Source organism: Oncorhynchus mykiss, chromosome 19, assembly GCF_013265735.2.
Source record: "Oncorhynchus mykiss isolate Arlee chromosome 19, USDA_OmykA_1.1, whole genome shotgun sequence".
Lineage (NCBI taxonomy): Eukaryota > Metazoa > Chordata > Actinopteri > Salmoniformes > Salmonidae > Oncorhynchus > Oncorhynchus mykiss.
This window is the reverse complement of record NC_048583.1, coordinates 28,887,046-28,914,573: the sequence shown is the minus strand read 5'-3', so window position 1 is coordinate 28,914,573 and position 27,528 is coordinate 28,887,046. Positions and strand designations below refer to the sequence as shown.

General features: G+C 41.4%; 1 protein-coding gene across 3 annotated transcripts in view; it reads right to left on the bottom strand.

Annotated features, from left to right (window-relative positions):
* The window catches only part of sptb (spectrin, beta, erythrocytic), a 58,016-nt gene that overhangs the window by 19,311 nt on the left and 11,177 nt on the right, over positions 1-27,528 (bottom strand). For 2 of the 3 annotated variants that reach the window (XM_036954604.1, XM_036954603.1), the window contains exons 2-19: positions 16,572-16,867; positions 8,320-8,471; positions 7,832-8,005; positions 6,577-6,680; positions 6,136-6,216; positions 5,849-5,964; positions 5,491-5,603; positions 5,177-5,364; positions 4,739-4,856; positions 4,327-4,485; positions 3,778-4,080; positions 2,857-3,007; positions 2,271-2,410; positions 1,836-2,039; positions 1,401-1,676; positions 877-1,127; positions 511-648; positions 18-375 (exon numbers count right to left, since the gene is read on the bottom strand). In XM_036954604.1, the coding sequence (XP_036810499.1) occupies positions 18-375; positions 511-648; positions 877-1,127; positions 1,401-1,676; positions 1,836-2,039; positions 2,271-2,410; positions 2,857-3,007; positions 3,778-4,080; positions 4,327-4,485; positions 4,739-4,856; positions 5,177-5,364; positions 5,491-5,603; positions 5,849-5,964; positions 6,136-6,216; positions 6,577-6,680; positions 7,832-8,005; positions 8,320-8,471; positions 16,572-16,719 (3,174 nt within the window). In that variant the 5' untranslated portion in view covers positions 16,720-16,867. Of the gene's footprint in view, positions 1-17; positions 376-510; positions 649-876; positions 1,128-1,400; positions 1,677-1,835; positions 2,040-2,270; positions 2,411-2,856; positions 3,008-3,777; positions 4,081-4,326; positions 4,486-4,738; positions 4,857-5,176; positions 5,365-5,490; positions 5,604-5,848; positions 5,965-6,135; positions 6,217-6,576; positions 6,681-7,831; positions 8,006-8,319; positions 8,472-12,082; positions 12,165-16,571; positions 16,868-27,528 lie in introns of those variants that run through there. The other variant, XM_036954605.1, reaches the window with a different exon arrangement.

The window sequence follows — 27,528 nt, the reverse complement described above, 5'->3', positions numbered from 1 at the left end:
CGCATGCACACACATACCTCCCGGTCCTTCAGGGTGGCCTTCAGGTTATCCCAGGCTGCGTCCAGCTCGGCTCGTCTAGCCAGGATGTCTGCAGCGTTGTCCGGGTGATCCTTGGCCAGCTGGTCCGCCTCACTCCGCAGGAAGGTGAGCTTGTCTCCGATGGCGGCCAGGTCGCGCTCCATGCCATAGAGTTTCCTCTGGATGGTCATGACAGCGTTCAGATCATTGCCCAGTTCCTGGGTGGATTCGATGACCCGGGTTTTGTCTCGAATCCAGGACTCTGTCTCGTCACACTCCAGGCCATAGTTGTGGTAGCTGAGAGCAGAGTCCACCTTCCGCTTCCTCTCTTCAAACATGGCCTTGAAGGCCTCCCACCTGGAAGAGAAAGAGACAGACCAGAGGGTTAATACTAATGTTACTGTAGACTGTGGATCATAATGACGACATGTCCTTTTTGCTACGAGTGTATACTACATCTACACATGAACATCACATCATCATGAGTCTCACCTCTTATTTAGTCTCGTCTGGCATTCCTTCACCTCTTTGGTACGAGGGTGCCTGCTGTCCTCAAGCTGCTTCACTGCTTTGTTGACATCATCAACCCGTGACTGGACGTTAGCCATGTCTGAAGAAAGTATACTCAACCTGGGAAGGAAAGAAATTGTAAGCACTAAATCAAACAGTATGTACCAGAGCAAGCAGGTTACATTCAGAGAAGCGACCAATGCCCATCAGTCAGTCAAAACTGTAACCCGCATTTGCAGAGATCTGATAGAGATGTGATTGGTGTCAGATTTATACAACTGTAAATGTACTGTTTAACATTGCTGGTACCCCAACAATATGACATGACGTCATATCTGTGGTTTGTACCTGTTCTGCACCACCTCCAAATCCTCTAGTTTCTCAGGCACATCCAGCCCTACCAGCCAGGTCTCCTTCTCGCCCATCCACAGCTCACAGGCGTCTGTCTCGCTGAAGATGATGTACAGGGCCATGGCATCATCCAGCTTCTTCTGTCGCATGTCGCACAGGGACATCAGCTCCATGTACAGGTCTCTGATTTCCGTCAGACGTCTCTGGATGTCTGGCGTGTTACGCAGCTCCTCGGGTAGCGCCGCCGCCTGGTCACAGAAAGTTCTAGGTTTATTAGCCATATGTAATAAATACATTGGGGAAATCTGGGGAAATCATCAGAGCTCTTACAATAAAAACAGCATTAAAAACAGTAAGATTAATCTGGACGAATTTCAACAAATATACACATATGTGACAACTAGCGGTTAAAATCATGATGCTAACATAATCTAGTAGATCCGAATTGTAAAGCTATGTAGAGTATAGTAGCACAGGTTTTATAGGCAAGAACCAGCCATTTGGTCAGTCAGGTATTTTACCTGTTTGGTCAGAGCGTCAATGGTGGCTCCGTTCTTGGCCACGCTGTCCCTTAGGCCTCTGTGTCTCTTCAGCAGCCTCTGGGTGGTATACTCATCATGACCCACTTCATCACTAGTCATCTGCCTCTTGGCATCCAGCAGCCAGGCCTTCAGGTCATCAGCCTCTCCCTGGAACTGGAAGAACCTCTGGGTGTCCTGAAGGTTCTGCCTTCTGAACGCCGCCAGCTCCTCCAGCTGCTGCCACTGCCTCCTCACATCCTCCATGCGATCCCCGACCTTACGATAACATAAACAAAAAAAATATGACTTTATTGTCCCCATGGGCACATTGTATTTGTGGCCATGTGCATACATATATTAAAGACATGTATAAACACATGGTATAGACAGTTACAAACAAAAGAAATACAGTCAACGTGGGGGGAAAAAAGTTACTTGTGGTGTGTCGAAGTGTCCAGCCTGGATTATCTTGTCTCCTTCATCCATGATCTCCCGCAAGTGGACACGGCGGGCCCCCAGCTCGTCCTCGAAGGCACTGTGTTTGCTCTGCAGAGTCAGCACACTGGTCAGGTCCTTGCCGTAGTCCAGCGAGGAGAGGATGTGCTCCTTCTCCTTGATCCAGCTCTCCAGCTCGGCCATCTAAGATAAAACAAGGTACACTTCATAGTCATTTATCACAGAGACACTGAAATGTGCATTTTTCTTTATAAGAAAAAAAGCAGATATATTTTATAGTCAATTATCACAAAAACCCCTTGAGAAACCCACGGAGAGGTTGGAGGACAGGGTCCGCCGCAGTGCGTCGCCCCTGCCGTAGGCCCTTGCTTAAGGGTAAGACCTTTCAGTTGCCTACCTCTGTAGCCTACATACCTCCCAGAAGAAGTTCCAGAGGCGTCGGGACTGCTCCAGTCGGGCACGGCGCTGGGCTGCCAGGGCACACAGCTCCTGGTAACACAGGTCTAGGTGTTGCACCCGGTCCTTAATCACCTGGGGGTCACAGGGCTTGTAGCCTGGGAGGTGAGGACGGGGGAAGATTTAAAAACAAGAGCTTTTTGGCATGATTATGTACTGTGTCTTTTGGGTTAATACTTGACATGAAGGTATCTTTCGGGTTACACGTTAGAAAGGGAAAGAAAGGGAAAGGGCGATACATAGTCAGTTATACAACGGAACGCATTCAACTGAAATGTGTCTTCCACATTTAACCCCTAACCCCTCTGAATCAGAGAGGTGCAGGGGGGGCTGCCTTAATCGACATCCACGTCATCGGATGAAGGTATCTCTTGGGTTACACTTCACCTGAAGGTATCTGTTGGATTACACTTAACATCTAGGTATGCTAAAAAGGATAATGTAAAGTGTTACCCTCTTTTGTTAGATGGGATGTACGGTCCAAGTACAAGACCAGTTGCTAAGGAGGGACAATTCAATGAATAGGAAAGTCGACTGCACTCACTGTCTCCATTGGCAAACTTGAGAGCAGCTGCATTGGCGTTGTGAACTCTCTCTGCCTGCACTGCGATGTCAGCCTCCACCAGAGCATGCTTCTGGAGCAGGTCCTCCACCTCCAACAGGTGCTTCCCAAAGTCAGGAGACAGGAGCCGAGCCTGGGGACATACCACAGGTTCAGGGGTCAGGGTTGAGAGGAAGAGGTGGCGGGGGTAAGGAAGGGGTCAAACATGGCAAAGGAATGTTCTGGCGTACAGATGTGGGAGCGTAATTTGACCCGTAGTTTTGTCGCAACAAAATATTACTGCAGAAACGGGATGTGAACGTTTAGTCCATAATGATGCTTGATAGGTGGTTAGGCTAAAGTGCAATACTGTTAATATAACCATGTGTTAGTGTGGGTTTTCAGTGAATTTATGAACATCATGAATACATCTGCATTTCCTGGTGCAGGAAAATTCTCAGCAACAAAAGAGTGATTAAATGAAATCCTACATCTATAGCTATAGCAGGGAGAAAGCTAACATATTCTTCTGTATGAATATAGATTCTAACCTTTAACCAACATGGCTTTTTCAGATTCATAATTTATAGATTCTGCACAGTGGTAGGCAACTAGATTCAGTCGCGGGCCAATTTTCAAACAAAAATGTCCAAACTCTCTCTCTCTATATATATATATATATAATACTAAAACTTTGGGGGTCCCAAAAAAGTTTTTGGGCCTACGGACCACCTGTTGCCGACCTCTGGCCTATGATGTCTGTTTCCAATGGCTCAGTGGGTTAGCTAGCAAGTAACACAAGGGTTATAGGTTCGATTGCAGCAGGGGCTAGATATAGTGAAAACAACATGTACTATCAACATCTATAATTCTGCAAGTCACCTTCGATACATCATTTCTATGACCCTACTATTAATAATCTACCTTCATCTCATCGATCCAGTTGATAATGTACAACATCTCCTGGAAGATCCTCTGCAGGGTGAGGTTCTTGTCCAGGCGTGCTCTGCGAGCATTCAATAGTTCCAGTAGGTAATCCCGTAGCCTCAGGATGTTGTCCTTGCGCACGTCGATGCGCTTGGCGTCATGGTAGAGCTCAGACTGCAGCTCTTTCGAGATAGCCACTATGCCCTGGATGCGTTCCTCGTAGGCAGCGATGTCCGTCTCGATGGCGTCGTGCTTCTTCTTCGCCGCTTCCACCGCCGGCAGGTCGTAGCCAAAGTTGTCCTGAAGGGGGAAGGTGGGGGATGTTTCAGAGGTGAAGAGGTTAAACTGTTACGTATGTCTATTTGGAGAAGGAGGGTATTCTGACTTGAGATCTGTAAAAGTTTTCGCTCAATTATTCCACTGACATCAATGAAGGAATTTCGGTCCACTTATCTCAGCTCTGAATTGGCCCCAAAATGAATAGCGCATGTCTGTTTTGTTATGGACTATATGTGTGAAGGTGTGCTGTCCAAGTGGACATATTACCTGTGCCACCAGTCTCTGGTTCTCCAGTAGCCAGGTCTCTCTCATGGCAGCTTTCCTGTCAAAGCGTCTGGCCATCTGCTCCAGCTTCTCCTGGCGAATCAGCTCGTCTCTCAGGACACGCTCCCTCTCATGCTCCTCGCGTTCTAGGTGCTCCCAGGCCTGCAGAGGGCAACATGGTTGTTTAAAGTGCCAGCTGGCTACCGTAGGATCTCGTTATAATAAGTAATTATTCTATCTTTGTGCTTGTTAGCTTTGTCGGTTAATAAATGACCCATTACTGAATTGACTAAATGTGTCTCCTCCATTCCTGAATCCTGGCAGACTCAAAATAGCGTCAGTAAGTACGGAACCAGCCGACTAAATCAAACTTACACTCTTTGTTTCAGTATTACTGAAAACCCAGGTCTCTTACCCTGTTGATATCAGCCACTAGAGCCCCGTCCTTCGGGGTGTATACCCTCTGGTTGTTGGCTCTCATACGGCTCTGGATTGTGAACAGCAGCATCTCAAGGTGACCTTTCTCCTGGAACCTTGTCCATCACAGACAAAACAATAAACACTGTGTCAGAACCAGTACTTGTTGACCAGCACAGGAGGTTGGTGGCACCTTAATTGGGGAAGACGGGCTTGTGGTAATGGCTGGAGCGGGACAAGTGGAATGGTATCAGACGTGTTTTCATGCTAGAACTAGTGTTACAAACTTGCGGAAATGTTCCCCAAATTCCCAGTTTCGCATTTGGAGGATTCATGGAGGATTTCTAGAAAAACTTGATGTTTTGGGGGAAAATATAGTGGATTTGTGCAACCCTAGTTGGGGTATATTGTATTAAGGCATGCTGGTGTGACTAACTTGGGTGGTTTCTCCACTGTGCGGTAGGAGTTGAAAGCTTGGAGCTGCTGCTGGACACCAGTTAGAGAGTTGGCCAGTTTACGGTTGTTCAGGACGATGATGGTCTGCTCTATCCACATCAGCAGGTCTGACGATAGGGTCTCGTACTTGTCAATCATCTTCTCTGTCTCTATGGCATGGTCTAGCACCTAAAGGATGGACACAGAGGGTGAGGTTACCCAAGCGCTTTGATGTTTGGGTAAACAAAGCAAGCACGGATGTACACACGCACACACACAAGCATATACACACTGCATTATTTATCCCATCCTTACCTTGCCAACTCTCTTCCCCTCCACTGCTAGTGCCTTCATCTTGGAGAAGTAGTGGTAGAATGCTACAACATATGTGATGATGGACTTCTCATCTGGGTTCTCCGTGAACACATCTGCAAACAAACAGACAGTCCATGAAAGTTAGAAGATCACTGGACTCTTTTATTTCAGCCTTGAGTTCAGCTCATAAAGACTAGAAAGGACCGGTTACCCGAACACAGGTAAAGCGTAGTCCTGGACTTAAAAGCTATTTCAATAGAGATTATCCATTAAGCTTTTTAGTCCAGGTCTAGGTTTAATCTGTGTCTGGGAAAATGGCCCATAGTTCTAGATGAGGGAACATGAAATTGTAACTTGCCTTCGGGGTCTAACAGTTTGGTCACGCCAAGCTTCTGCTCTGCTACATTGAAGGCATTCTGGAGGTTATGGGTTGGGTTGGACTTCTTCAGGCCACCATAGTCCACCAGGTCTGGCCTGAGAGATTGAGAGAGAGTGAGAGTGAGAGTGAGAGTGAGAGTGAGAGTGAGAGAGAGAGAGAGAGAGAGAGAGAGAGAGAGAGAGAGAGAGAGAGAGAGAGAGATTTGCCTGCAAGGAGATCCATCGGAGATGGTATGGCATTATACACGGCATTATATCTCTTCTTACCTGTGTTTGTGTATGAGAGCATTGAACGCAATGCCATCTTTCCAACTGGTGGTGAAGTTGGTGATGTTCACATTCGGATATCTGTAAAAACACAAGAAGGACAAAGAGTCAATGTCACGGACTGACCTCAATCACAAACTGATCCCAGTAGTTTAGAGGACTTAGCAGCGTAATCAGATAAACTGATCTCTAATCAAGATGGCGTTATCCAGGCAACCCTGATCATTGATCATTTTGCGGTTCCAATGTCTCAGTGAGTTAGAGCATGGTTGTTGGCAACATCAGGGCTGAGGGCACAGAATTCCATATAGAAGCTCTATGGGTCCTATTCTCACACGGGCCAAACATCCTGAATATATGTGTCTCTGTCAACGCTGACAGTTCTGTTAGCTGCTTTGGATAAAATAGTCTACTAAATAAGACTCTTTTTTTCAATCTCACCCAGCAGTCTTCATCTGGCACCAGAGTAGCAGTGCGTCCTTGGCTGTGCGGCTTTCCCGTTGGGTCCCGTCTGCCTGTCCCATCTCCACCACAATGTCTTGGATCTGTAGGTCAGGGACAGGCAGGACAGACAGTCAACTACAGTAACGACAATGGAGTGGACACTAGACCAGATTGTTCTTACGTGGTAGAGGAGACAAGACCTACATAATGAAACCTAAATGTTATAGGGCATGTAGTGTATACATATTGTACATTTGAAAATGGAAGAATGTTTAGGCATAAACTGCCCATTTCCTATTTTAGGTTGAAGTACGAAGTGTATATTTTATCAGTATGAACCTATGAAAACAAGGTTGATCAAGTAATGTTTTAATTTACACTAATCGTAACCTTAGTTAAAACTGTTGATTTCCAAGGTTCCTATTTTCCCACTAACTGCACACACACACACACACGCACGCACGCACGCACGCACGCACACACACACACACACACACACACACGCGCACACGCACACGCATACAAATGCATGTACACACACAAACACACACAGCTATTTTCCCACCAACACACACACCAGAACGAACGAACGCACACACATCCAGACACACCTATTTTCCCACACACACTGTCAGTAATTAGAACAGTGATTTTATCTGTGAGACATACCGCTCCTCAGAGAGGCTAAATTTAGCACCGCTTTGCTTCTCTTCTCCTCCGTTTGTTCTGATGCTACGTAGGGATGCCGACAGAGGCTAGCTAGTCGTCTCCTCTTTTTCCCTCTCCTCCTTTTTGAAGGTGTGAATAATGCAGCAGCAAGGGCATATTGTTTGAACTAGCAAAGCTAAAAATAACAATAGGCTGTCAAATTGAAAATAAATACTGGATCAGCCTGTTCCCAGATAAAATAATCTAACACACGGTATGTTTTGTTTGGGATGTGGTTTTAGTTCTAGCACCAGATAAGGTCAGCTGTTGGCTGAAACCAGACCGTATACAGCTCCAGCCAGAGGGGATTTACGTTGAGTTCTAGTTGATTTTGTAACCAGTGTTGTTGTTATAGTGGTTAGCTAACTCACCAAGCCTAGTGGTCCCAAATCAGTTTGTTCTATCTTGCCACCTAGACAAAGAAGTTGGCAATACAGAACAAACAGATCTGGGACCAGGCTAGCAGAGGGTGGTTTAAATTTAGGCCATTTTGTAACCTGTGTTTTTTTTGTGGTTGGCTAGAAGAAGAAGAATCCTAACTCACCTGGAATCTGAGGATGATGGTCCAGATGAGTCCCAGGATGAGGCGGTGGTTGCCGTCGACGATGTCGTGTGATCCCATGTTCTCCAGGTGGACCCTCTGCTCCTTGAGGAACTGCAGGGCCTTGTCCACGTTCTCCAGGCAGTGGATACGCATACGACCCTTAGTGGGCTTGGGCTGGGGGGAGAGAGGGAGAGGATGGAGAGTAAGGGGCGGAGATAGGAAGGGAGAGAGAAGAGAGAGAGGAATAGAACGTAAACGTGTATTGTGTTGTGTGTAGTGTGTAGTGTGTTGTGTAGTGTGTGTTGTGTGTAGTGTGGTATTTAGTGCAGTGAAGTGATTAATGAGACTGCGACGAGTATTTCCATTCTGATCTGGACATCATCAGATCATGTCATAACAGGGACAAAGAAAGCACGCAGACTAAACACACATACAATACATCATAAATACACATACCGTCCAGGCCGTCCACACACACGCCCACGTACCAGTTTCTCTTCGGAGAGGACCTCCAGTAGTTTGATGAGCATGCGTCCATCCCTGAGGTCCAGGTACAGGTCAACGATACGGCAGTTGACCCGCGACAGGATGGAGTTGACCCACTTAGTGAAGGTCTTCTTCTGGACCGCCTCGCGCTCATCTGGAGGTAGACAGAAAGAGAACTAGGTTAGACAGTAATAACCTAGGAGTTTGTTTTGTTGGGGTTCATTCACCCAAGCACCTCTATACCAGTGGAATCTGAACTGTAAAAGAAGTGTTATACTTTTTGCTTTATCCTTTACGGGGGGGGGGGGGGGGGGTGTACATTATGGAACGTATCAACGTAGCAGGACACAAACCAACTGTGGGCAGTTGCGTGAAGAAAAACTCAAGGCTTGACTGAGTAATTGTTGAGAACAGACATTAGAATCCACAAGGCCTCTGAGAGTAGGAACATCAACGTTGTTGTGAGTTATGTAAGTTTGAATATCATGTCTCCCTACTGGTTAAGAGCAGGAGATCACAGTCACACTTTAAAGTCCCCATCAACACACTGTCAGCGTTTCAAATGGCACCATATTCCTCATTTAGTGCAGTACTTTTGACCAGGGTCCACAGTGTGTGTGTGTGTGTGTGTGTGTGTGTCCCAAATATAAGAGTGCAAAATACTGCATCCTTAATGACTTGTACTATAAATGATTCAGGCCCTCAGCCTGTGTAGAACAGAGACAGAGAGAAAGACAGAGTGAGAGAGAGGGAGAGAGAGAGAGAGACAGAGAGAGAGGGAGAGAGACAGAGAGAGAGAGGGAGAGAGAGAAAGGGGTAAGAGAGAGGGAGACAGAAAAGAGGGAAGATAGAGAGAGTGAGAGATGGGAAGAGAGGGAGAGAGAAAGAGAGGGAGGCATGGGAAGAGTGAGAGAGCAACACACACTAAGAGAGTGGAAGGGAGGTAACCCCGAGATAGAGGGAGAAAGTAGGAGGACAAGCAGCTAGAGGGAAAGGTGAATGAGAGAAAATGGGGATAGAGAGAAAATTATACTGGTGGGGACAAGAGAGAGATGTAAGCTTCTAAGCCTGGTCTGTAGAGACCAAAATAGGAACATTTTTGACAAAAAAAAGAGTCCTTGCTTTTGAATCACTCAAAATTACATGTCATCATTGCTCTCACATCTATTCTCTGCATTGCCAAAATGTAACAAATCTGTCACCTTTGGCCATGTTATATAGTCCTATATTACATAAGAGACCAGGCAGTATTGTTAAATGAGTCATGTCCCATTCTGTTTCTTGCCTGGTAAATAACAAGGAGCCTACTGCACAACATTCACGTGGATCACCCCCACCATAATGAAAAAGTCATGACAAATAAAACGCACAACGCGCATCACAAATGGCCCCCTATTTCCTACGTAGTGCACTACTTTTGACCAGGGCTCACACTTCTCCCATCCAGGCCAGGTCTGTATCAGTACAGGCTGAACTAAATACTACTATGTTGTTTCACATGCTGCTGCTTCCCACTGATTTCCAGCCCTATCCGCACTCTGACTCCAGCGAGCGACAGCCACAAGACACATGACTTATTGATGCTGATGGGTTTTCCCCTGTACACAGGCAGAGCCAGAGAGCCAGAGAAAGAGCCACGCTCTTAGAATAAAATGTGTTCCCTGTCCCCATAGGAGAACCCTTTAAAGAACTTTTTTGGTTCCAGGTAGAACCATTTTGGTTCAAGGTAGAACCCTTTCCACAGAGGGTTCTACCTGGAACCAAAAAGGGTTACCTTGTGGGGACAGCCGAAGAACTCTTTTGGAGTGCAGAGCCAGGCTGTTTCCCCACAGTTAGCAGAGAGCTGGGCTAGCCACATCCAGCAGAGTCAGCCCAGCCGAGTCAGCCCAGCAGTCAGCCCAGCAGAGTCAGCCCAGCAGAGTCAGCCCAGCCGAGTCAGCCCAGCAGAGTCAGCCCAGCAGAGTCAGCCCAGCAGAGTCAGCCTAGCAGAGTCAGCCCAGCAGAGTCAGCCCAGCCGAGTCAGCCCAGCAGAGTCAGCCCAGCAGAGTCAGCCCAGCAGAGTCAGCCTAGCAGTCAGCCCAGCAGAGTCAGCCCAGCAGAGTCAGCCCAGCAGAGTCAGCCTAGCAGAGTCAGCCCAGCAGAGTCAGCCCAGCCGAGTCAGCCCAGCAGAGTCAGCCCAGCAGAGTCAGCCCAGCAGAGTCAGCCTAGCAGAGTCAGCCCAGCAGAGTCAGCCTAGCAGAGTCAGCCTAGCAGTCAGCCCAGCAGAGTCAGCCCAGCAGAGAGCCCAGCAGAGCAGAGTCAGCCTAGCAGAGTCAGCCCAGCAGAGTCAGCCCAGCAGAGTCAGCCCAGCAGAGTCAGCCCATCATAGCCTGAGACCATAGGACGTAAAGAGGAAAGGACTGGTAGTGTTACCTGCGGGTATGTAATCTCGGTTAACCCAGAACTAAAATCATGGTTTATGTTTACGTAGATGTCCACGAGAGATTAGTTTAGCTGGTATGTAACCTCGACTTGGAATCCATAACTAAATCAACTGTGTTGACGAGCTACTCCATTTGTCATATTAATGTTTGAAGTCTGCCATGAGAGACTATAGCGGCCTCTGCAACCGCCCACGGCTAAACACAAGAGCAGAGAACACAACACACTGTAAAAAAAGCCAACCAATTGCTTAACCAGCGTTATTCTGGGAGTTGGGTGGACTTCATAAGGACAGGAAATGTAGCTAATGTGTCAAAGTTTGTTCACTCAACAAACGTTGCTCACAGTGAGCTGGATGTATAAAACCTTGTCGAGTGAATGTTTTTCAATGTGTGTTTGCCTTTGTAAGTCAACACTGTATGTTGGTTCAGCTATATGCCCAAGTGTTGAGCAAACTCACAATCCTATCGCAGCTGGTTACCTTGCAATACGTTGAATCAGCAAACTCTGCTCGAAGTGAGCTGAATTAGAACAAGTTTGTTGAGTAAAATGAGAAATGTTTGTTTGCCCAAAACCAAGCAAAACCACGGCCATCGCTATCATATTTCTCAGCGCGCTCTATTGATTTCCACAATTGTTTGTTTCAATACCTGTTTTTTTTGCGTGTACATTGATTGGTTGATTCATTTTATGCTACACAAGCATCAATAACATTTATTTTTCTAAACGAATCCAATCTCTTAGCAGTTTGACTTTTTGCACTCGTTACTGAGATGGCTGTTCCAGTTCAGAGGCCCTGGCAGTAATCACTCTTCCATGCCCTGGCAGTCATTCTCAATGCAGGTTGTGTGGGAAACTGGTCAAATTATGTTTGTAGTGTAGCTAGCCACTGCATGGCTCTGAATTGTCATAAAGAGTTCCGTTTTGCACCGGGAAATATGCAAATAAGGCACAATAAATTCTCAAGTTGAATTGTATGTTCACGCAACCCAAAATTCTAAGTTGAGGGAACATGCGATTCAAACTTGAGAATGTGTGTTGGTTCAGCTAAAGTCATATGCCCAAATTCCCAATCCTATTGCAGCTGGTTATTGTACACTGAATTACCTTTTTTTTACAGTGCACAACACAACGAGACAACGGGCAGAGCACAACGCAACACATCTGCAGCAGTCAAAACAGAGTCAGAACAAGCCATTAACAAAACCTGGCGGAGCCCGTGGTCTAGAAGCCCGGTTCAATCCCCACGTCCACCCTTTCTACTATTCTCCCACTTGCCTGTCTCACCCCCCCCCCCCCCCCCCACAAAAAAACGTAGATATCCTTCTATAACCAGAATACAACCTGACAACCTGACCAGTTTAGTCCGTTGGGAAGAGTGCTGCAGGAGTCTGGGTCTGGTGTGGAGCATGGTTGATGAGAGGACAGACTGACAGAGACACCGGGGTAGCAGAGGCACCCAGCACAGCTAAGCAACACCCACCCAGGCAGTGGGGAAAGACTTTTTAATGACATCATTTCAACTCAACACACAAGCCGCCTGAAGGAATCTGGAACAGGAGCAGGGTGAGAGGACAGAGACAAAGTAGAGGTAGAAATAAACAATGCATTGCAGACAGGTACAATGTATGACATTGTTACTCTAGCAGATACACAAAGACACACAACAGAGACAGAATGAAGTACAGTTGGCGGAGCGCAGCACAACGGAGATATAACACGCAGACAAGACAGAAAGACGTAACACTAACAAACGCATGATGGAATAACAAAAGCATAGGTCATGAATCAATATGAGGCAGGAGAGATGATGAAGACATAAACAGAAACACAGAGAGAGTACCAGGTTACATCATGGGAAAGAGAGTTGTGTGCATCCGCATTTGGGTGAATCCAGGGGGCTTTATTCAAAACACTCTGACTTTGAAGAGTTTCACATCTCTATAAGAATCCCCTGAGCCCATTAGACAGCAGCGGTCGGCTAAATGTTGAAATATACCAGAGAGAATAAATGAAAGTATGTCTCTCTCTTTCTCTTTCCAACCTGTCCTCTTGTCTTCCTCCTCTCCTCTCTCCTCCTCCTAATGTGTTTATGTCATCAGGGAGCTGGCTAGAACAAGCTAACGTAAATTCACAGTGACGGACAACCGCTCTCTTTGAAAATCGAATAACGGAGAGAGAAATGAGCAGTTAGGAGAGGAGGAGAAAAGGAAGAGAGGAGGGATGGATTATTCAATAGCTGTTCAACACAGTCATCTGTGGCAAACATGACGTTTCTGAATAGTCCCACAGCTCATCAGGAGAAAAGAAACCAAATGAATATGAATGCAGCTAGTGTTTACGTTACGTCATACCACGGTGGCGGCAGGTGAAAATAGTTCACGTGAAAGGTGAATGTGGCTAGTGTAACGGAGGGGTGGTAGCGCTGCTAACAAGGCAATTCGGGGAACACGATAATCATACATAATCAATCCCGCTCTGATGAAATGGGAACGAAAGGTTGCAACAACGGCCTGCCGTGAATGGTAGAGGGGGAAAAGAAAAACACGGCGTGTCCTTTTTAGGAGTTTGCTCCATGAAATATTCAGATCAAACTCAGCGAACAATTGGTGCATAGCCACTGCTTCCTGAACAAGAAATAAATAAATGCACACACATTAAAAAAGGGCCACTACAGTGGAAGCACAGCTCTTTTCCCCCGACTCTCCAGCTCACACGCCAGCAGGAACAATCAAACCACCCACATGCTCGCTTGCATCACAAGCTAGACCTCGCCATCAACCCCTCCCCCGCCTCAATCTGTCCCAAACACAGAGAGAGGGATGGGAAGGGCACACAAGGAAACGGTGCTCTCTTTTTTTACCCACTGTGGGGTTGGAGGTGAGAGGTGGGAGGGACAAATTCCCATCACCACCATCCCCACCACCACCACTGCAAGACTGGACCTTAACCCTAACCCTGAGCGGTGGGAATGAGAGAGGGTGGGCCGTGAACCCACCTCTACCATCACCACCCCCAGCCCCAGACTGGACCTCGACAGTAACTTGTAGCTAGTGTCCAACCCACTACCAACACCATCACCCCCAGACCAGTCTGGACACCAGATACCTTGCAGCTGCCTGAAGCGTCCATCCAGGATGGAGTTGAAGCAGATGTTGGAGGTACTGTAGCTCAGCCACCTCGCCTTCTTCATACTCCTGCCAGAGGTGGAGGCGTAGGAGGAGGTGGTAGGGGGCGGAGCGGGGCGCGGGAGAGAGGGGACATGACGCTGCTGACGCCTGGCGGGGGTGCAGGTGGAGGAGGACGAGGAGGAAGAGGAGATGGGGGAGAGACCCAGACCCAGTCTCAGAGGATGAGGTGCTCCAGATCCTGTCTTGGATATAACCCGGAGGGTCCCATTCCTCTCAGGCTGGTTCTCTGGCTCCTGCCTGGTCCTCCCATCGCCCTTAGCTTCCCTCCTCAGGGCTCTGTGGATGGGTGGGGTGCTCCGGCTGCGGCTGCTGCTGCTCAGAGTTGCCCGGAGCGGGGTCTCTCTTCCTGGGGTGATGGCTCTGTCCCTGGTGGCCTCTCTGTAACTGTCCCTGTCCCTCCCTAGCGCCACTCCACTGGATCGGAGGTCTGTGGAGGTCTCTCTGTTGGTTTCCCGGGTCACCCTGGTCTTCAGGCTGATCTTCACCTCTCGGAGCCGAGGCTGGGTGACGGCACGCAACAGACATGGAGACGGGCTGCTCATCTTGAGTCCTGAGTCCTGACCCCAACAATGGAGGGAGTCTGCAGGACCTGGAGTATGGAGCTGGGAGAGATGCTCAGCTCAGCAGCACTCCACTTCTCTCCTCTTCTCTCTCACACTCTCTCACTCTGTCCTCTTCTCCTGTTCCCTCTACCTCTCCCGTATGACTCTCTCCTGTTCCCACCCCTCTCTCTCGCTCTCTCTCTCTCCCTCACTCTCTTTCTCAGCTCAGCTCGGAGTGGTTCTTTCTCCAGCGCACCAGCCATGCATACAATATGTTCCAGGCTGCACACAAGTGTTCCTGACAAGGCTGTGCACCCCCCCCCCCCCCCCAACTAAATGGGACGTGTAGGTTGGAGGGCTTATCCTTTGCACATGCCTCAGTGATCATACATTTTAAACAGTGGGTGAACATCTTCATCACAGTGGATCAGACAAGGCATTCCCAACCTGAATTTTAGAAGGTTATGACTTTAGATGTAGAGTCGATGTTTGTTGTAGGGTCTAACATGTTGTGTCATGTAAGTGTAATCTCATTATGAACAGCTCAGACAGTAGATGTAGCTCACACTACTACTTCCTCTTTCCATTGCCTACCTCATTCTCTCTCCCCCTTCCCTCTCTCTTTCATTCTCTCCCTCCCTCGCTCTTTCTCTGGCATTCTCTCTTTCATCCCCCCCCTCTCTGTCTGTGACAGGACACTGATTGCATTACAGAGACAACAGTGCAGTAACACAACACACCAGCTAGCTACACTCTTAGAGCATAAGGTGCCAAAAGGGTTATTTGGTTGTCGCCATAGGAGAACCCTTTGAAAAACCATTTCTGGCTCCAGGTAGAACCTATTTGGTTCGGCCTCCCGAGTGGCGCAGCTGTCTAAGTCACTGTGTCTCAGTGCTAGAGGCGTCACTACAGATCCAGGTTCTATCCCGCTGACACGGTCGCCAGTTGGACGGTGTTTCCTCCGACACATTGGCGCGACTGGATTGCGGGTTCAGCGAGCAGTGTGTCAGGAAGCAGTGCGGCTTGGCGGGGTCGTGTTTCTGGAGGGCGCATGGCTCTTGAACTTCGCCTCTCCCGAATCCGTACGGGAGTTGCAGCGATGGGACAAGACTGCAACTACCAATTGGATATTGCGAAAAAGGGGTCAAAAGTACCAACAAAAATTTGAAATAATGTGGAGTTGTCCATGGCATCACTGACCCTACCACTGTGTGTGGCTATAGAGCTATGTGCCCCTCACCTCTGCATCTCCAGTCCCATGGTTCATCTGTTCCCATGTTCCATAGACGGAGGTACTATTTAAAAGGCCTTCAGAGTGAGTACTTATTGGCCCCAAAGGTGTGTCACTGATTACAATCTCAGGCAGATATCCCAGAGATCCAAGCTATCCGCATCTTTCAAACCCTATTTCCATATAGTGCACTACTTTTGACCAGAGCCAATGGGTCCTGGTCAAAATGGCGCAATAAATAGGGAAACATGGTGCCATTTGGGACTCGGGGGGGGGGGGGGGGGGGCAGCTGTCCACATCGCTCACACTGGAGCATTCTGGGAATGTGCAAATGATCCCAGCAACTTTAGGGGTATGTGTGTGTGTGTGTGGGGGGGGGGGGGGGGGGGGGGGGTAAGAGAGACTGTACGTATGATAAGTCTCAACTGCTCTGCTGGGAGTGTGTGTGGCTGACAGCCAAACTCAGACATGATGATACAAGGCTCAAAGCTATCAGGGACTTATTAAACATACTGCACAGCATAAACAAGCCTAGATAGTATTCTGCCACTGCCATCTTTCATGTTTTCTTATATGGACAGAATATAGACATTGAAATAGATGAGACATATGGATGGAAATGGAAATACAAGGAGTGGTGGGACTAGCATTTGATCCCATGCAGGCATGCACTGTAAGCGGTGGTACTAGCTGCTCGTGGCTAGCTAGATCATCCCCAGGCTTAGCGTTTTGCCAAGAGGCTGATTCATATAATAGCTGATTCCAAGAGACAGTAGGTGACAGAGAACGACCCATAAGGGAAAAACACCCCAATAACACAACCCAGCCCACATCAGAGCCCTAGGTCTCCCCTCCCAGCTCCAACTCACCTGTTAGGGTTTTGATGCGTGACCTCTCAAAAAGTCGTACAGAGCTCTTGTCATTGTCCAGCTCCTCTTCCAGCAGCTCGAAGCGCGTGTTGATGCGGCTATACTGCTGAGTGATCTCCACGTTGTCGAAGTCCGTGGTGGACGTCATGGCAGCAGCCAGCTTGGCGGTGGGACGGGGGCCGTTGGCTGGGGTGAGGTAATTGGGGGCCAGGGACAGCCTCAGCTGCTCTGGGAGGGGAGGATGAGGAGTGGAGGAGGGAGATATACAGTAGAATGGACCTCACACAGCAGGACGTCTGAAAGAAGGAGAAATAAAGAGCTATTAGCATTGATGTTTTTTCCATCTTTGTTTCACAGACATATGTGTGGAGACAGGGTTTTCTATCAAAGGTCAATGGCTGTATTATGTTCTGGGTAGGATAGTTGTATTATGTTATGGGTAGGATAGTTGTATTATGTTATGGGTATGATAGCTGTATTATGTTATGGGTATGATATATGTATTATGTTCTGGGTATGATATCTGTATTATGTTATGGGTAGGATATCTGTATTTTGTTATGGGTAGAATATCTGTATTATGTTATGGGTAGGATATCTGTATTATGTTATGGGTATGATAGCTGTATTATGTTATGGGTAGAATATCTGTATTATGTTATGGGTAGGATATCTGTATTATGTTATGGGTAGAATATCTGTATTATGTTATGGGTAGAATATCTGTATTATGTTATGGGTATGATATCTGTATTATGTTATGGGTATGATATCTGTATTATGTTATGGGTATGATAGTTGTATTATGTTATGGGTATGATATCTGTATTATGTTATGGGTAGAATATCTGTATTATGTTATGGGTATGATAGTTGTATTATGTTATGGGTATGATATCTGTATTATGTTATGGGTAGAATATCTGTATTATGTTATGGGTATGATAGTTGTATTATGTTATGGGTATGATATCTGTATTATGTTATGGGTATGATATCTGTATTATGTTATGGGTATGATAGTTGTATTATGTTATGGGTATGATATCTGTATTATGTTATGGGTAGGATATCTGTATTATGTTATGGGTAGAATATCTGTATTATGTTATGGGTAGAATATCTGTATTATGTTATGGGTAGGATATCTGTATTATGTTATGGGTATGATATCTGTATTATGTTATGGGTATGATATCTGTATTATGTTATGGGTATGATAGTTGTATTATGTTATGGGTATGATATCTGTATTATGTTATGGGTAGAATATCTGTATTATGTTATGGGTATGATAGTTGTATTATGTTATGTGTATGATATCTGTATTATGTTATGGGTAGGATATCTGTATTATGTTATGGGTAGAAAATCTGTATTATGTTATGGGTAGAATATCTGTATTATGTTATGGGTAGGATATCTGTATTATGTTATGGGTAGAATATCTGTATTATGTTATGGGTACAATAGTTGTATTATGTTATGGGTATGATAGCTGTATTATGTTATGGGTATGATATCTGTATTATGTTATGTGTTATGATATCTGTTTTATGTTATGGGTAGGATAGTTGTATTATGTTATGAGTATGATATCTGTATTATGTTATGGGTATGATAGCTGTATTATGTTATGGGTAGGATAGTTGTATTATGTTATGGGTATGATAGCTGTATTATGTTATGGGTATGATATCTGTATTATGTTATGGGTAGGATAGTTGTATTATGTTATGGGTATGATATCTGTATGGGTATGATATCTGTATTATGTTATGGGTATGATATCTGTATTATGTTATGGGTAGGATAGTTGTATTATGTTATGGGTATGATATCTGTATGGGTATGATATCTGTATTATGTTATGGGTAGGATATCTGTATTATGTTATGGGTAGAATATCTGTATTATGTTATGGGTAGAATATCTGTATTATGTTATGGGTAGGATATCTGTATTATGTTATGGGTATGATATCTGTATTATGTTATGGGTATGATATCTGTATTATGTTATGGGTATGATAGTTGTATTATGTTATGGGTATGATATCTGTATTATGTTATGGGTAGAATATCTGTATTATGTTATGGGTATGATAGTTGTATTATGTTATGTGTATGATATCTGTATTATGTTATGGGTAGGATATCTGTATTATGTTATGGGTAGAAAATCTGTATTATGTTATGGGTAGAATATCTGTATTATGTTATGGGTAGGATATCTGTATTATGTTATGGGTAGAATATCTGTATTATGTTATGGGTACAATAGTTGTATTATGTTATGGGTATGATAGCTGTATTATGTTATGGGTATGATATCTGTATTATGTTATGTGTTATGATATCTGTTTTATGTTATGGGTAGGATAGTTGTATTATGTTATGAGTATGATATCTGTATTATGTTATGGGTATGATAGCTGTATTATGTTATGGGTAGGATAGTTGTATTATGTTATGGGTATGATAGCTGTATTATGTTATGGGTATGATATCTGTATTATGTTATGGGTAGGATAGTTGTATTATGTTATGGGTATGATATCTGTATGGGTATGATATCTGTATTATGTTATGGGTATGATATCTGTATTATGTTATGGGTAGGATAGTTGTATTATGTTATGGGTATGATATCTGTATGGGTATGATATCTGTATTATGTTATGGGTAGGATAGTTGTATTATGTTATGGGTATGATAGCTGTATTATGTTATGGGTATGATATCTGTATTATGTTATGGGTAGGATAGTTGTATTATGTTATGGGTATGATATCTGTATGGGTATGATATCTGTATTATGTTATGGGTAGGATAGTTGTATTATGTTATGGGTATGATAGCTGTATTATGTTATGGGTATGATATCTGTATTATGTTATGGGTATGATATCTGTATTATGTTATGGGTAGGATAGTTGTATTATGTTATGGGTATGATATCTGTATGGGTATGATATCTGTATTATGTTATGGGTAGGAGAGTTGTATTATGTTATGTGTATGATAGCTGTATTATGTTATGGGTATGATATCTGTATCATATTATGGGTATGATATCTGTATTATGTTATGGGTAGGATAATTGTATTATGTTATGGGTAGGATAGCTATATTATGTTATGGGTATGATAGCTGTATTATGTTATGGGTATGATATCTGTATTATGTTATGGGTAGGATAGTTGTATTATGTTATGGGTATGATATCTGTATTATGTTATGGGTATGATATCTGTATTATGTTATGGGTAGGATAGTTGTATTATGTTATGGGTATGATAGCTGTATTATGTTATGGGTATGATATCTGTATTATGTTATGAGTATGATATCTGTATTATGTTTTGGGTATGATATCTGTATTATGTTATGGGTAGGATAGTTGTATTATGTTATGGGTATGATAGCTGTATTATGTTATGGGTAGGATGGTTGTATTATGTTATGGTTATGATATCTGTATTATGTTATGGGTATGATATCTGTATTATGTTATGGGTATGATATCTGTATGGGTATGATATCTGTATTATGTTATGGGTATGATATCTGTATTATGTTATGGGTATGATATCTGTATTATGTTATGGGTAGGATAGTTGTATTATGTTATGGGTATGATAGCTGTATTATGTTATGGGTATGATATCTGTATTATGTTATAGGTAGGATAGTTATATTATGTTATGGGTATGATAGCTGTATTATGTTATGGGTATGATATCTGTATTATGTTATGGGTATGATATCTGTATTATGTTATGGGTAGGATAGTTGTATTATGTTATGGGTATGATATCTGTATGGGTATGATATCTGTATTATGTTATGGGTAGGAGAGTTGTATTATGTTATGTGTATGATAGCTGTATTATGTTATGGGTATGATATCTGTATCATATTATGGGTATGATATCTGTATTATGTTATGGGTAGGATAATTGTATTATGTTATGGGTAGGATAGCTATATTATGTTATGGGTATGATAGCTGTATTATGTTCGGGTAGGATAGCTGTATTATGTTATGGGTATGATATCTGTATTATGTTATGGGTAGGATAGTTGTATTATGTTATGGGTATGATATCGGTATTATGTTATGGGTATGATATCTGTATTATGTTATGGGTAGGATAGTTGTATTATGTTATGGGTATGATAGCTGTATTATGTTATGGGTATGATATCTGTATTATGTTATGGGTATGATATCTGTATTATGTTATGGGTATGATATCTGTATTATGTTATGGGTAGGAGAGTTGTATTATGTTATGGGTATGATAGCTGTATTATGTTATGGGTAGGATGGTTGTATTATGTTATGGTTATGATATCTGTATTATGTTATGGGTATGATATCTGTATTATGTTATGGGTATGATATCTGTATGGGTATGATATCTGTATTATGTTATGGGTATGATATCTGTATTATGTTATGGGTAGGATAGTTGTATTATGTTATGGGTATGATATCTGTATGGGTATGATATCTGTATTATGTTATGGGTATGATATCTGTATTATGTTATGGGTATGATATCTGTATTATGTTATGGGTATGATATCTGTATGGGTATGATAGCTGTATTATGTTATGGGTATGATATCTGTATTATGTTATGGGTAGGATAGTTGTATTATGTTATGGGTATGATATCTGTATGGGTATGATATCTGTATTATGTTATGGGTATGATATCTGTATTATGTTATGGGTATGATATCTGTATTATGTTATGGGTAGGATAGTTGTATTATGTTATGGGTATGATATCTGTATGGGTATGATATCTGTATTATGTTATGGGTATGATATCTGTATGGGTATGATATCTGTATGGGTATGATATCTGTATTATGTTATGGGTATGATATCTGTATGGGTATGATATCTGTATTATGTTATGGGTATGATATCTGTATTATGTTATGGGTATGATATCTGTATTATGTTATGGGTAGGATAGTTGTATTATGTTATGGGTATGATATCTGTATGGGTATGATATCTGTATTATGTTATGGGTATGATATCTGTATTATGTTATGGGTAGGATAGTTGTATTATGTTATGGGTATGATATCTGTATGGGTATGATATCTGTATTATGTTATGGGTAGGATAGTTGTATTATGTTATGGGTATGATAGCTGTATTATGTTATGGGTATGATATCTGTATTATGTTATGGGTAGGATAGTTGTATTATGTTATGGGTATGATATCTGTATGGGTATGATATCTGTATTATGTTATGGGTAGGATAGTTGTATTATGTTATGGGTATGATAGCTGTATTATGTTATGGGTATGATATCTGTATTATGTTATGGGTATGATATCTGTATTATGTTATGGGTAGGATAGTTGTATTATGTTATGGGTATGATATCTGTATGGGTATGATATCTGTATTATGTTATGGGTAGGAGAGTTGTATTATGTTATGTGTATGATAGCTGTATTATGTTATGGGTATGATATCTGTATCATATTATGGGTATGATATCTGTATTATGTTATGGGTAGGATAATTGTATTATGTTATGGGTAGGATAGCTATATTATGTTATGGGTATGATAGCTGTATTATGTTATGGGTATGATATCTGTATTATGTTATGGGTAGGATAGTTGTATTATGTTATGGGTATGATATCTGTATTATGTTATGGGTATGATATCTGTATTATGTTATGGGTAGGATAGTTGTATTATGTTATGGGTATGATAGCTGTATTATGTTATGGGTATGATATCTGTATTATGTTATGAGTATGATATCTGTATTATGTTTTGGGTATGATATCTGTATTATGTTATGGGTAGGATAGTTGTATTATGTTATGGGTATGATATCTGTATGGGTATGATATCTGTATTATGTTATGGGTAGGAGAGTTGTATTATGTTATGTGTATGATAGCTGTATTATGTTATGGGTATGATATCTGTATCATATTATGGGTATGATATCTGTATTATGTTATGGGTAGGATAATTGTATTATGTTATGGGTAGGATAGCTATATTATGTTATGGGTATGATAGCTGTATTATGTTATGGGTATGATATCTGTATTATGTTATGGGTAGGATAGTTGTATTATGTTATGGGTATGATATCTGTATTATGTTATGGGTATGATATCTGTATTATGTTATGGGTAGGATAGTTGTATTATGTTATGGGTATGATAGCTGTATTATGTTATGGGTATGATATCTGTATTATGTTATGAGTATGATATCTGTATTATGTTTTGGGTATGATATCTGTATTATGTTATGGGTAGGATAGTTGTATTATGTTATGGGTATGATAGCTGTATTATGTTATGGGTAGGATGGTTGTATTATGTTATGGTTATGATATCTGTATTATGTTATGGGTATGATATCTGTATTATGTTATGGGTATGATATCTGTATGGGTATGATATCTGTATTATGTTATGGGTATGATATCTGTATTATGTTATGGGTATGATATCTGTATTATGTTATGGGTAGGATAGTTGTATTATGTTATGGGTATGATAGCTGTATTATGTTATGGGTATGATATCTGTATTATGTTATGGGTAGGATAGTTGTATTATGTTATGGGTATGATAGCTGTATTATGTTATGGGTATGATATCTGTATTATGTTATGGGTATGATATCTGTATTATGTTATGGGTAGGATAGTTGTATTATGTTATGGGTATGATATCTGTATGGGTATGATATCTGTATTATGTTATGGGTAGGAGAGTTGTATTATGTTATGTGTATGATAGCTGTATTATGTTATGGGTATGATATCTGTATCATATTATGGGTATGATATCTGTATTATGTTATGGGTAGGATAATTGTATTATGTTATGGGTAGGATAGCTATATTATGTTATGGGTATGATAGCTGTATTATGTTCGGGTAGGATAGCTGTATTATGTTATGGGTATGATATCTGTATTATGTTATGGGTAGGATAGTTGTATTATGTTATGGGTATGATATCTGTATTATGTTATGGGTATGATATCTGTATTATGTTATGGGTAGGATAGTTGTATTATGTTATGGGTATGATAGCTGTATTATGTTATGGGTATGATATCTGTATTATGTTATGGGTATGATATCTGTATTATGTTATGGGTATGATATCTGTATTATGTTATGGGTAGGAGAGTTGTATTATGTTATGGGTATGATAGCTGTATTATGTTATGGGTAGGATGGTTGTATTATGTTATGGTTATGATATCTGTATTATGTTATGGGTATGATATCTGTATTATGTTATGGGTATGATATCTGTATGGGTATGATATCTGTATTATGTTATGGGTATGATATCTGTATTATGTTATGGGTAGGATAGTTGTATTATGTTATGGGTATGATATCTGTATGGGTATGATATCTGTATTATGTTATGGGTATGATATCTGTATTATGTTATGGGTATGATATCTGTATTATGTTATGGGTATGATATCTGTATGGGTATGATAGCTGTATTATGTTATGGGTATGATATCTGTATTATGTTATGGGTAGGATAGTTGTATTATGTTATGGGTATGATATCTGTATGGGTATGATATCTGTATTATGTTATGGGTATGATATCTGTATTATGTTATGGGTATGATATCTGTATTATGTTATGGGTAGGATAGTTGTATTATGTTATGGGTATGATATCTGTATGGGTATGATATCTGTATTATGTTATGGGTATGATATCTGTATGGGTATGATATCTGTATGGGTATGATATCTGTATTATGTTATGGGTATGATATCTGTATGGGTATGATATCTGTATTATGTTATGGGTATGATATCTGTATTATGTTATGGGTATGATATCTGTATTATGTTATGGGTAGGATAGTTGTATTATGTTATGGGTATGATATCTGTATGGGTATGATATCTGTATTATGTTATGGGTATGATATCTGTATTATGTTATGGGTAGGATAGTTGTATTATGTTATGGGTATGATATCTGTATGGGTATGATATCTGTATTATGTTATGGGTAGGATAGTTGTATTATGTTATGGGTATGATAGCTGTATTATGTTATGGGTATGATATCTGTATTATGTTATGGGTAGGATAGTTGTATTATGTTATGGGTATGATATCTGTATGGGTATGATATCTGTATTATGTTATGGGTAGGATAGTTGTATTATGTTATGGGTATGATAGCTGTATTATGTTATGGGTATGATATCTGTATTATGTTATGGGTATGATATCTGTATTATGTTATGGGTAGGATAGTTGTATTATGTTATGGGTATGATATCTGTATGGGTATGATATCTGTATTATGTTATGGGTAGGAGAGTTGTATTATGTTATGTGTATGATAGCTGTATTATGTTATGGGTATGATATCTGTATCATATTATGGGTATGATATCTGTATTATGTTATGGGTAGGATAATTGTATTATGTTATGGGTAGGATAGCTATATTATGTTATGGGTATGATAGCTGTATTATGTTATGGGTATGATATCTGTATTATGTTATGGGTAGGATAGTTGTATTATGTTATGGGTATGATATCTGTATTATGTTATGGGTATGATATCTGTATTATGTTATGGGTAGGATAGTTGTATTATGTTATGGGTATGATATCTGTATTATGTTATGGGTATGATATCTGTATTATGTTATGGGTATGATATCTGTATTATGTTATGGGTATGATATCTGTATTATGTTATGGGTAGGATAGTTGTATTATGTTATGGGTATGATAGCTGTATTATGTTATGGGTATGATATCTGTATTATGTTATGGGTAGGATAGTTGTATTATGTTATGGGTATGATAGCTGTATTATGTTATGGGTATGATATCTGTATTATGTTATGGGTATGATATCTGTATTATGTTATGGGTAGGATAGTTGTATTATGTTATGGGTATGATATCTGTATGGGTATGATATCTGTATTATGTTATGGGTAGGAGAGTTGTATTATGTTATGTGTATGATAGCTGTATTATGTTATGGGTATGATATCTGTATCATATTATGGGTATGATATCTGTATTATGTTATGGGTAGGATAATTGTATTATGTTATGGGTAGGATAGCTATATTATGTTATGGGTATGATAGCTGTATTATGTTCGGGTAGGATAGCTGTATTATGTTATGGGTATGATATCTGTATTATGTTATGGGTAGGATAGTTGTATTATGTTATGGGTATGATATCTGTATTATGTTATGGGTATGATATCTGTATTATGTTACGGGTAGGATAGTTGTATTATGTTATGGGTATGATAGCTGTATTATGTTATGGGTATGATATCTGTATTATGTTATGGGTATGATATCTGTATTATGTTATGGGTATGATATCTGTATTATGTTATGGGTAGGAGAGTTGTATTATGTTATGGGTATGATAGCTGTATTATGTTATGGGTAGGATGGTTGTATTATGTTATGGTTATGATATCTGTATTATGTTATGGGTATGATATCTGTATTATGTTATGGGTATGATATCTGTATGGGTATGATATCTGTATTATGTTATGGGTATGATATCTGTATTATGTTATGGGTAGGATAGTTGTATTATGTTATGGGTATGATATCTGTATGGGTATGATATCTGTATTATGTTATGGGTATGATATCTGTATTATGTTATGGGTATGATATCTGTATTATGTTATGGGTATGATATCTGTATGGGTATGATAGCTGTATTATGTTATGGGTATGATATCTGTATTATGTTATGGGTAGGATAGTTGTATTATGTTATGGGTATGATATCTGTATGGGTATGATATCTGTATTATGTTATGGGTATGATATCTGTATTATGTTATGGGTATGATATCTGTATTATGTTATGGGTAGGATAGTTGTATTATGTTATGGGTATGATATCTGTATGGGTATGATATCTGTATTATGTTATGGGTATGATATCTGTATGGGTATGATATCTGTATGGGTATGATATCTGTATTATGTTATGGGTATGATATCTGTATGGGTATGATATCTGTATTATGTTATGGGTATGATATCTGTATTATGTTATGGGTATGATATCTGTATTATGTTATGGGTAGGATAGTTGTATTATGTTATGGGTATGATATCTGTATGGGTATGATATCTGTATTATGTTATGGGTAGGATAGTTGTATTATGTGTATGCATAAAACAAAATAAAGAACCCAGAAGACTACCTGTTTATGTGTTGTGCATATGTTGTCTGTCAATGGTTATTCTTACTTGTTTTGTACACCAGAGGGCACTATATGTTGGGGTCATGGGTCACTGGTCAGTGTGTGTATATAGGTAGCACAGGTGACCAGGAAGTGTTAGCACAGGTGAGAGGAGAGCACATATAGTTGTTACCGTGTCACAGATATAGCTTTTAGAATGCATCTCTCTCTGCACCTCTTCTATAGGAATATGTGTTTTGGAGCTATTTATATTTTATATACCCAATAAATGAGAATTTCACCCAGAAAGAGTAACGTTTGGAAAGTTGATTTTTGTGGACGTGTTATGGACAGCTCTCTCCTGTGCCAGTGGCTTTTCATAGGGAATCGCCTCTACATGAAGTCTTGCTAAAATATACTAGTGGCAAGTAGCCTAGCGGTTAAGAGCGTTTGGCCAGTAACTGAAATGTTGCTTAGTTGAATCCCTGAGCCAACTAGGTGAAACAAATCTGCCGATGAGCCCTTGAGCAAGGCACTTAACACTAATTGCTACTGTAAGTAACTCTGGATAAGAGTGTCTGTTAAATGATGTTAGGGAAGAGAGGGAAATGGAAATACAAAAACACCTCCCTTTATATGTTAGTATTTAGTATAAAAAAAGACTGCCTGTCCAAAATCTACAATTTCAAACAA